Raw genomic sequence first — 12,500 nt, 5'->3', positions numbered from 1 at the left:
ATATGTCTTTATTACCAAGTGTACCGGGATCACAAGGAATATTTGGGGGATAGTACATAACAAGGTACGAACATAAGTCGAAAACCATACACAAACACAGATACAGTAGAAATTAAGTGCACATCAATACAAAAACTTGTGCATACTCACACATGCATGCACTGCACGCACGCACACACACACACACACACACACACACACACATTTGAACAGAAGCCGCATATTACTTGTGGATGGGGCTGATGACTAGCTCTTCAAGTAGATGGTTGTTGATTGCAGTTCTATTTATCATTCTGGAATTGTTCAAGAGACAGGGCATTGACTGCTTTTGGGAAAAAGCTATTGGCAATGCGATTGGTTTTTGCCCTTATAGTATACTTCTGTACCGTCAACCAGAGGGGAGCATCTCGAAAATCCAAAAAGCTGGATGTGATATACAACCAGGGAGGACCTCTTTTTTTCCTTTTCCTTTTTTTCTTTTTTTTTTCTTTAAAGAATAAGTCTCTTCTAAACTAATGTGAGCATCAACTGAACAGGAAAAAACAGAATTCTGAATCAAATAATAGTCTGAATTTTCTTCTGGAAATAAGTGAGGGGGAAAAAAACACACACAAAAACCCAGACAAGGTCTGTGAGAGTGAGTATCAAAGGATATCAATCCACAGATGACAACAAAAGTCCTCTAAATACCAGAAAAAAAAGATTAAAAACTGAACGCCACACTACAAGCCTGGAAGGCTCACTGGCTGGTTGGTGCAGGACATACGATGATAGAGACAATAATAAATCCTGGCCCTGTTGTCTTCGTTTTCCATAAGGAAATGAAAGATTCGTAAAAATAATTAAAAAACAAAAACAAAAACGGTTTCAGTTTCATTCATAACCTTAAAAACGGGGGAGAAAATGACTTGAGCTGAGGAGGGAGGGTGGGAGTCGTGTATATGGGGAGGGGGGGGGGCGAAGGGGGGGGGCTAGAAGGTTGGTCACATAGGGGAGGGAGGGGTGCTGAGGTGGAGAGGGCTGAGTTAAATAAATTCCCAAATGATCGAATGTTCATGTTAGCCAAATCAACTCTATTACAGTGCGCATATCCAGCACCATCCAGTGAGTTTATGGTACAGTGTCCAATCTTTTTTTTTTTTTCCTTTTTTTCTTTTTATCTTGGAGGGTGGGGGGGTTATCAACAGTATATATCATATATCATACTCACTGCCACGATCATGAGAAAGTTGTCTAAGAAGCCAAACCCGATGAATGGAAGCGCTTGGTGTAGACACACTGCAACACAGCAACACACAAAGGAAAATCATTCAAAGGAATGAAGAACGTTTCTGACTCGGCCAAACAAAACACAAAAGCAATGAAAACTCTACTATTGCCGAGTCTGTTGCTACGATTCTGGCCGTCCCCAGATTAACTCTTCTCGGCTAGTTCAGATCAAGGAGTAAGCGCTTCAGTGGAAAGACATTTTGACTTAGAAGGAATACACACAAAGAAAAAAGTTAAGTGGAGACATAGTCTGAAAGACTGCCCGCTTGTATCCAGCTGCTCCACAAGTATGATAGTCAGTCGTGCCCGACTACATGGAGTCTCCCGTCGGTCCGACGGATGAGTAGGCAGGCAGGCTTATCTGTCGATGTGTGTCCTCGTATGGGAGAAGAGGTCGATTCTGGATGCGCAGCACTTCCCGCAGAGGAGGCAACTGCTGTCCCGACTACCTGGGCTAGAATTTGATCATAGTGGAGAGTGTCTTGCCCACGTTACATCCCCACTCTCTCGGCCAAGAAGGTTCTTAGGACAGTTGGCGTCGGGGATGGTTCCCAAAGGCCAACTAGCCCCCAAGGCTGCAGCACCAAGAGCCAGTGCCATCTTGCCTCCTAGTCTAAGAGTCATAGATGGTCCTTCACTAAAGGCTTCACAAGTACACGCCAGTCGATTGTTCCACATGCCGTTGACATTAATCATTCGTGTGGGGTTTTTTTTATATTTTTATTATTTTTTATTTTTTTTATGGATAGTTATATAGCGCACATCCTCGGTCAAAGACCAAGCTCTATGTACTCTATAAATACGGAGTCATTTGCACAGCAGGCTGCCTTCCTGGGAAGAGGCAAGGCAAGGCAAGGCAAGGCAATGCAAGGAGTTTATTTCGTGTGCCCCCTGGGGGCATTGAAACATTACATACGTTCATCCTTTACACAGGGCCAACTGACAGCTGCCACTGGGCGTTCATCCGTCGTTTCCTTTGTCATTCGATCATGTTTTTGTCACGCGCAAGCACCGACGCGCGCACACACACACACAATACACACACATAAAAAAACCCACGCCAAAAAACCCACACACCAACACACACACAGATCGAGGGGAGAGAGACAGAGAGAGAGAGAAGGACTTGGCACATGTCCAAAGAACTGAAATACAAATATCCCAAGAAGTCCAAGTTTTCACAAAGTCCTGACACCGAGCTGTCAACAGAGCAATCCAGACGGCAGCTTTACTTTCTCCAAAACTTTGCCATTCCAAATGTTCGTGTATCTGTGTCTCTGTTTTTACCCCCACAGTAGCCCTTGATAATTATGCAACCCGCTCCTGTCTGCCCCCTTATACCCCCCTCCCGCCCACACACACAAATCGCCCCCACTTCAATATGACTTGGTACCAGTCTCGGCCTTTGTCCTAAGACAACCAGCTCTGAAAAGCACGTGGAAGATTTACGAACGCGTCAAAAAATCGATAAAACATACACATGTACTCCTCTCCCCCTCAGAGACTGAGCCAAGACGGAGGGACCCACGGCCATGCATATTTCTTCTCTTTTTTTTCCTGTGAGATGTTTTCCTCGGATAGGCTGCAGCAAGTTATTAACGACTTGTATAAAAATCCTGTATGGTGGTCTTTTTTTCTTTTTCCTTTTTTTTTTTTTTTTTAAACTGGTGTGTGTGTGTGTGTGTGTGTGTGTGTGTGTGTGTGTGTGTGTGTGTGTGTACTGTGCGTGAATATGTGTGTGTGTGTTTTTCTGTGTGCGCATGTTCAGAAGCAGGCCGCTCTCTCGATCTCTCCTCTTTCAGCTGACGGAGAAGGCCAATGTCTCTTTCTCCTCGGGCACTCTGTAATGTTGACGGGCAAGGAAGGGTCTCTTCAAAACAGCAAAGTGGAAGACTACTAGCTGAGCATACAAACCATTTCATCAGACGTCTGTTTACCAACAACGGTTACGGTCGAAGCGCCACATGTCTATCAATGCGCTATTTCCGGAAGTCCACATCAATAGCGTACGACACACATTCCCTTAACCTTCCAAAAGCACTCACCGTCGCAAATAATTGGACAGTGATGTATCCCGCTTGGAGCAGAAGCATATATACATGCAGGGTATACTGCCTTATACCCACATGGCTGAGCTGCAGGGTCCTCAATCTATACATTGTGAGGTCGACTACCGGGCGCATGGCATTACCACTAGCGCTCTGGCTGCCTAGGAGAGTGTCTGTGTGATGGCGTTTGGTGAGTCCCCTTGCCCACTAGACACTAAAATCCTGAGATATTGGCGTCTGTGTCATGGGGTGGATTACCCCCGGCCGTCGGAGAAATCACCCGAGGTGAGTGTCGACAATAAACCAAACTATAACCAACCAATGGCCTTGTTTTTACGAGGGCCCTGAACCAACCAACCCCTCTTCCGGCAGCACTGACCTAAGCTGAGCAAGATGAGTGGGCGAGTAGCATTGCCTGGGAAGTTGGAGGTATACGGAACGGAAGATTTGTGTGTGTGTGTGTGTGTGTGTGTGTGTGTGTCTGTGTGGTGGTTGTTTTTGTTGTTTTTTTGTGTGGTCAGTGCTGAGGAAGTATGAATATATTTTGTTGTTGAGTTACGACGTACATAGGATCCATGAGATGAGGATGCACCATTTTAATAACTCCCATCGGAACTGTTCAGGCACTCTTACAGGATCTGGGATGATTAATGAGAACACATTTGAAAAATTCAAAAAAAAACTGATTCTTCTTTTTTGTTTCATTTTCCTGAAATATGACAAAAATTCTAAAGATTTTAATGAAATATGAAAAACGCCTCTAGCCAGACGAGCTTAGTTGTCAAAACCAATGCACCTTTCAAAATACCCTTGACTTCAAGATCACAACTGACGTTTCTGTCAAAACAGGTATCAATCTCTCGATCATTTCTAATCAGTGTTGGTGCGATATTCATGTACACAAAAGGATTTGGCCAATGAAACAACCCCTCATCAGACAACAGTGATCTAAGCACAGGAAAATCCAGCGGGTGGGTGGTGTACAGCTTTTGTGGGTTGACGGTATCTAGGGGATGCAAGTGCTTTTTCTTTCACTGCTCAGGAAGTATAAAATGACGACAGGAAATTCACGCCATGTGGATATACCATTTCTAAGTCTACCGGAATTGATCAGTCACTTTGACAGGATCTGGGTTTATTATTGAGAACACATTTTGAAAAGTCAAGACACCGATTCCGCGTTTCTTTTGCGTAAAAGAAAATATTTAAAAAATAGAAATAAAAAAAGAGACATAAACAAAACGGAAACAACAACAACGACAACAACAAACCGGTTTTAAGGCAAACAGCTCTAGCAAGACGAATTTAGTAGTCAAAACCTTCAAATAATTCAAAATACCCTTGACTTCAAGATCACTGCGAACATGTTTCTGTCAAAATAGATGATTTCTCGATCATTCTTTAATCGGTTTTGATGCGAAATTCATGTGCACAATGGGATTTGGAATTGTATGATCTACTGTAAATCTTCGACTATGTTGTGCCTTAGACCCTGGTTCACAATCGTCACTTAAAAATCAACAACGATCACAAAATAATTCTACATCTGCATTGCACAGTGTCTTAAAGCGTTGTGCTATGTTGCATTGTGGTGTAATGACTGCCTCAGTGTTAGAATCTAGACATACAGAGAGAGAGAGAGAGGGAGAAGAAGAAGAAGAAGAAGAAGAACTGGTGGTAGTAGTTGTAGTAGTAGTGGTGGTGGTAGTAGAATAAGAAGAATGAACGAACGAATGAATGAATATGTAAACCACAAATAAATAAAGACTGGGTTGTTCATAGCCTTAATCCGTGAATGTCACTGCACACAGATCTTAACAGAAAACAGGAGTTTTGATAAGCACGCTCGCGTTAGAACACAATCGCGTTAGGACCAGTCTCTCAGATACAGACCGCAACAAACGTCCCTCCCAACTGTTACAAGCCGTCCAGGAAAGACTGATCACGTCTGATAGCTGTGCCCAGCAGTATCACTCAGTACAGCGCAAAGTTCAGCCATCATGCCAGATTTGCCCAGTACGGAAATCCATCTCTCACCGACTGTGTATAGCAATGCTGCCAGGAAGCTAAAGACAAGCGCGCAAAGTGACTGAGCCATTGATATCAATGCAGATCTGCATTCAAAAATACACTCGGAAGTTGTCTGATTTACGATGGCAAATTTCAGACCATGTCAACTGGCCGTGTCTTCCTACTCACGGTCGATCAACCCAAAGTGGAAACTTTCGCCCATACTAAATCTAATTTCCACGGCCTCGATCAGTTCTTGTTGTTCTTCTCCTTTCTCACCCTCTTCCTTTCACAAGACCATTAATGGTTTGTTGGTGGTTGTGTCGATTGTGTCAGATGCAAGCTTTGTGAATTCTCATGTTTCTAAAACCCGTCACAGTCTGGTGAGTTCCAACAGTGAGGTGTGTGCAGACATGACACTTTAAGGAACAGATAAAGATACAGCAGAACATGTATCACCAAATACATGGTTTTTTGTTTTTTTTTTTTTGTTTTTGTTTTTTTGTTTTTTGGGGTTTGTGTGTGTGTGTGTGTGTGTGTGTGTGTGTGTGTGTGTTTATGCATATGAGATACATTGTTCCGTTCGTCTTCCTTCCACCCCCACCCCCTTTTTTTCTTCTCTTCTTTCAGATTTCTTTTTTTTTTAAACAATTAATTAATTAATTTATTTATTTATTTATTTATTCATCTATATCTACTGTATAATGTTTTGAAATATTTATTGTACTGCAATTCAATATGGCTGCAAAGTAACATACTGAAATCTCAAACACACGACTGTCTAAAATGGAGGGAAAAGTTAAGTATCAAGAGGACAACATTGAAACTGTTTATTGATTCAGCCAGCTGGACAAAGGCAGATATGAACGAATTCCACTTTGGACAAGCAGCAAGGCTTTCAAGACCCAGGTGTAAAGTACTGTGTCCGAATGACATGACAAGCACCTCGCTGCCTCCTTTGTTCTCAAAGAAAACTGTGTCACTTCTCAAGTTAACGATCGGATTGATCTAAGTTTGTGAGTCTTTGCTGTCTTCTTCTTTTATGTAAACGCTCTTAGAGTTCAAAGAGAAGGGGCCCTATACATTCACCATCATTATCATTAAACAAATTTATATCCGTTCAAAGATAACAATAAACATCTTCGATTTATGTGCTTGTGTTAGAGATGAATGCATCCCCAGTTCCTGCGGCATAGATACTGATACCGCTGACGTCATCGCTTCAAAGACTGCCACAGTCAGCGAGGTCATAAAAGTCGGTAGAGCGTTTCCGTTGCACGTGCATGTGCATTGTCACCGCTGTTTGACTTGTGCTTGCAATGGAAAATCGATAAGAGTGGATGAATGTGAAATCTTAAAAAGCAGCTCACAATGAAAAAGCAAATTTCTGCATAGACAAAAATCGTTCAGCTATCGCTGCAATTTTTTTTTCTTGCTGTGGTTTCTTTCGTGTCCTGAGGCTAATAATGACATAGCTGGAGATATCAAAATCTCTTATTTCCTAGGCTGAATGCGCCGTTTTCATGCGTATTTTTTTCTGGGAATGTGATGTCAATAGTACACTGATGGTTATGACATTTCTTTTCTCTGCTTTAACTAAACGTGAACTAAATTTAAAATAATCTAAAAAAATATACAAAACATCGCTTCCCCTTACCTATATTTACTTGGTTAAATCAACATTCATGAAGTCTTTCCTCTGTGCGAGCTCTAAAATGAAAATAAAAATTGTTTAAAAGAATATATGATATCGCTTCCTTTATCTGTACTTACTTGTTTACTTGGAAATCAAAGCCATGGATCGCAAGCAGTATCTGAGAGATACGCGACAACAGAGAAAACTGAGAAGGGAAATGAGACACACAGTGATGTAAACCACGAGGTCGGTCAGGAAATAAAGAACGCAAAGAAAAACTGGACTGAACTACAGTGGAGAATACAACGAGAAAAACCTTGACAGCGAGACACAAAAAGCCTTTAACATTTTATCGCACATGACCAAACAAAAACAAAGTCAGCACCGTCCAGGACAAAGATGGACTGAGCAATGCTCTGACCTCTACAACAAACAAGGCAAAAGAGACCCGAGTGTACTGACAGTGCGCGGTTCATCAAATATGGATGACTTCCCAATACTCCGGGAGGAGGCTGCAACAGCAGTGATGCTGCTTTAATGTCGACAACGTCCATGCAAAACGTTTGAAACATGGTGGAAATGCAGTAATTGACATCTTAGTGCCATCTGCAACAAAATCTGGAACCCAGACGATTGGCCCAAGCCATGGACCCTATCACTTACCATCACCCTCTCCAAGAAAGGAAAGCTCCAACACTGTCAGAACTACCGCTAGCAAAGCAAAGCTAATATTCTTTTGAACAAAGTAGAGCCGGAAGCAGATACCATCATTACTGAAGGACAGGCTGGATTCCACAAAGACAGAAGTACCATCGAACAGATCTCTAGCCTACTGTACTATTTGCGAAAAACGCTTCCAAACCAGATGGAATTCAACTACGTCTTCATAGACTTCAAGGAAGCGTTTGACAGAGTCTGACAGGCAGAACTATGGGCCGCAATGAAAAAATTAACATCGGACAAAAGCTTATCAACACCATCAAGTAACTATACTCCAAAGCGACCAGTGCAGTACTCACAAAGGTTGCTATTGGAGAGTGGTTCAATACATCAACTGGAGTCCGTCATGGCTGCTTTCTGTCTCCCACGTTGTCCAGCATATTCCTGGAACGTATCGTGACTGACGTGCTTGAAGATCATGTTAGCACAGACAGTAATGGAGGAAGAACCACCACAAGCCTTCGTTTAGCAGACGACGTCCACTGCTGGTTAGGAATGAGCAAGAAATCGCCCAGCTTGTTAAAAGACTGGATGAAACATCGTGATAGGATATAACATGGAAATCGGCGCCGAAAATACCAAGTTGAAAGCCAGCCACAATGCCACCACCACTGCTGATTTAAATGCTCAGGGACAGAAGCAAGGATCTGTTCAACGGTACACCTACCTGGGATCTATAATCAGCAATGAAGAATCAAAACCAGAAGTGCTCTCTAGCAATGACAGCGTCAGCACTGAAACCTACATGGAAGGACACTAACATCTCCAATAAAACGCAAGATCAGACTCCTGCATGCACGGGTATGTTCCATCTTCCCGTCTGCACGCGAGACATTGACCCTCACAGCGGATTTGGAAAGAAGAATTAAAGCCATGGAAATGATGTGTTATCACAAGATACTAAACATCAAATACAAAAGATCACATCACCAATGAACAAGTGCGCCAAACTATCAAGCATCACATTGGACCTGCTGAAGATACGCTGACACCAGGTAAGGAAAGAAAGCTACGCTGGTATTGCCACGTACACAGATCAAAATGGCATTGCTAAAACAACCCTCCAACGTACTACTGAGGTCAGGATACAATAAATAAACAAAAAAAAACAACAAATAAATAAATAAATAGCGGGCTGATAACATTGCAAAATGGACAGAGACCGAGGCTTTGACACACAACCGATAGACCTGGAGGACTCTGGTGAACAGTTCTTTGCGGCGCCTTTGTGACTCTTCAAGAAAAAGAAGAGGGAGAAGAAGAAATCTATTTGTATCATATATACATGTCTATGATATTAATTTATTATTATATTTCAACTATGTGCGCCTGTTCGTAAACTATAAAAAAAATAAATAAATAAAAAAAAAAAGCTGCAGTCAAGTTTTTCGAAGCTTCTAAGTGGTTCTTTATAAATGCATGTAAAAAAAAATATATATATATATATATATAAAAATAAAAACCCAGAACATAAAAGTACACACACGGTTACTTCTCATTCTATCCCAATGCTGCGTCAACAGCATGCGGACGAAAAGCCACGTCAGATTGATTCCACGTGAAAAAACACAACTTCGTGAGGGGCGTTTCACTCACAGATTCCGTGTTCTTTATACAATAGATAGAGAAATAAATAACAGGGAAATGGGGAGGTTCAATTTTTGTGCTACGTATATTCATCCAGCGTATACCCCCATCCCATCCACCACCATGTATTTTCCCTCCAAGATAAGGACAACACCAAGTTACAACAGTTCTTACGACTTTGACTGAAGGCATCAAACCTTGGAAGGCCCGATAGCTCAATTAAAAGCAAATGTCAAAGTACGTGCAGTTAAAGGAAACGTCTCTGGGAATATTTAATAATTGGTTGAACACACACACACACACACACACACACACACACACAGAGAGAGAGAGAGAGAGAGAGAGAGAGAGAGAGAGAGAGAGAGCTATTTGACTGATTTCCAGAATAGCCTTTGCAAGCTGATGTCACTCCTCCTCCTCCTCCCTCCCTTTGGTATTTGCGTTAACAAGGTGATCTGAATGTTTTCACTTCATGTCATATTAGCAAAAAGACGAAAATATCTCCCTCAGTGATGGGTTGTGACCCCTGACAGAGGCCATATGCACAATCTTCCTTTCTGCCTGTACGACTATATGGTGTGTTTTTTTTTTTTTTTTTTTTGTTTTGTTTTGTTTTTTCCCCCACAACAGATTTCTCTGTGTGAAATTCGGGCTGCTCTCGGAGAGCGCGTCGCTACACTACAGCCCCCCCCCCTCCCCTCCCCCCTTTTATATATTTTTTTCCTGCGTGCAGTTTTGTTTTTCCTATGGAAGTGGATTTTTCTACAGAATTTTGCCAGGAACAACCATTTTGTTGCCGTGGGTTCTTTTACGTGCGCTAGCATGCACACGGGACCTCGGTTTATCGTCTCATCCGAATGACTAGCGTCCAGACACTCAACGTCTAGTGGAGGGGGAGAAAATATCGGCGGCAGAGCCGTGATTCGAACCAGTGCGCTCAGATTCTCTCGCCGCGTTCCTAATCGGACGCGTTACCTCTAGGCCGTCACTCCACATTTGTCTTGTATCGCGTTGTTCTTGTAGCTCTTTTGTCACATCAGATAATTTTCTGCGTGAAATTCGGGCTGCTCGAGCTCCTTAGGGAGAGCGCTTCGCTACTGCGACAGCGCCGACACCCACTTTTCTTCCCTGTTTTTCCTGCCCGCAGTTATATTCGTTTTCCTATCAAAGTAGAGTTTACCAGGAACAACCATATTAACACACCTTCAATGACTCTTTCCAAGGCATCGAGTTGCCCATACTTTGCAATTAGAAATGGTATCGTAATGATTGAAAAAAAAGAGAGAGAGAAAGTCCAATGCAACAAAAAGCAACACAACACATAGCAACATAAATTTAGAAACAGGTGCATAGTGCCGGTCCCGCTAACACAGTGACAACACAACACAACACAACAGAAGACAACACAACACAAAGCGATTCATTACAATCCAACAAAACACAACGCAACAGAGTACAAATCAACACAATACACAACGCAGCTTAGAGCAACGCAATGCGATACAAACACCACACACTAAATACTACATTACAATGCACTACAATACACAACACGAGATGACACAACACCACACCACACCACACTACACTAAACGACACGACACCACACTACACTACACTACACTACACTAAACGACACGACACGACACGACACTACACTACACTACACTCAAAAGCAATGCAACATAACACAAGACAACGCACGCGCACAGGACAAACGACCAACTGCTGTCAACCAGTTTGACTCAAAACGGAACAAAACCAAACCAAACCGAGCAGTGAACTAAGTGAGCGGAATAATCAGGCAGAGAAAGGCTGCGAAACAACCACTGCTGTGAAGTGCAGTAGGAAAAGGGGGACAGTGAAAACAAAGCATTGGCGAGCTCTGTAAGAAACCCTGTAGCCTTCTTGTCTCAAGGTGAAAAAAACAACAACACCCAAACACACACACACACACAAATGTTGCCAAGAAATCTTCCGGAGAAAATCGATCTAATACCCCTAATTCTCTCTCTCTCTCTCTCTCTCTCGCTCTCTCTCACGCATGCACACACACACACACACACACACACACACAAACTCGCGTACGCATGAATGCCCACACGCACACGCTAAGTAACCTCGATTTCTTATGCGTCAGCGGAAAACGGAAGTTGATGCTTAAAAACATCATATCTAACCTGCAACACCCCCCAACCCCCCACATCCTACCCACCTCACTTCTTCCAATCTCCATCCCTCTCCTGACATCCCTCACACCTCCACCCCCTCCCCTACCAAATTACACACCATCGACTTAATCCGGCGAGGGCAAAGAGAGAGGGGGAGGGGGAGAGGAGGGAGGGACGGAGGGGCCAGCTGAAGGAGGAAGAAGAAACTGCAAGGCTGGGAAGAAGAGAATTAAGGAAAGAGCACGAAGGGCAACATGTACCCTACTCACCACAACATTCTACGCTCTCCCTTCCCGTGGGGGTTTAAAAAGGGCGAAGAAGAAGAAGAAAAGAAAAGGGAGAGAGAGGGGGAGGGGGGCGCACGCGCACACACACACACACACACACACATGGAGAGCGAGGATGTTGTCGGTGCTCGTCAGCACCCCTGGATCAATAGACTCTTGGCTTTAATGCCACCCCCCAACCCCACCCCCTCCTTCCGCATTCCGCATTCCGAAGGCATCTTGAAAACCACCGACATTTACGCTTTTTACTCCCCTCCCGCCTGTGTTCGTCAATCGGTCAAACGATATTAATTAAGCGATCAACAATGCCACATTTGCCTTGCAATTTTCGCATCTGCTTTTTTTTTTTTTTTTTTTTTTTTTTTTTTTTTTTTTAACCTCAACTCCACCCCCACCCCCTCTCTCACTCTGTTTCACTCTCTCTCCATGCTAACACATACGTACAATTTTGCGCATACAGTGCGAATGCGTATATAATGCAGGCACACAGATCCATACGCACGATAGCCGCACATGGACAGAGACACACATACACTTTCTTTTGTTCAGAGCAATGAGACAGAGGGAGGGAGGGAGTGAGGGAGGGGACGGAGAGAGGGACGGACAAAGGTGAAGGGGAAAAAAGAGACGGCGGGTGGAGGGGGGGGGGGGGCGTGGGAAGGGCGTGAACTGCATTGCTCGGACATAAAACAATGTGGAGGGGGGGGGGGGGGCGTGGGAAGGGTGTGAACTGCATTGCTCGGACATAAAACAATGTGGTTTTTATTGAATA

The 12,500-nt window shown here is 43.3% G+C and overlaps 1 protein-coding gene across 3 annotated transcripts in view; it reads right to left on the bottom strand.

Annotated features, from left to right (window-relative positions):
- Window positions 1-12,500, bottom strand: part of LOC143295151 (transmembrane protein 65-like) — a 57,040-nt gene that overhangs the window by 5,776 nt on the left and 38,764 nt on the right. For all 3 annotated transcript variants that reach the window (XM_076606722.1, XM_076606724.1, XM_076606723.1), the window contains one exon: window positions 1,211-1,278. In XM_076606722.1, coding sequence (XP_076462837.1) covers window positions 1,211-1,278 — 68 coding nt within the window. The remainder of the gene's footprint in view (window positions 1-1,210; window positions 1,279-12,500) is intronic.

Source organism: Babylonia areolata, chromosome 20 (assembly GCF_041734735.1).
Source record: "Babylonia areolata isolate BAREFJ2019XMU chromosome 20, ASM4173473v1, whole genome shotgun sequence".
NCBI lineage: Eukaryota > Metazoa > Mollusca > Gastropoda > Neogastropoda > Buccinidae > Babylonia > Babylonia areolata.
This window is presented reverse-complemented; position numbering and strand designations above follow the sequence as displayed.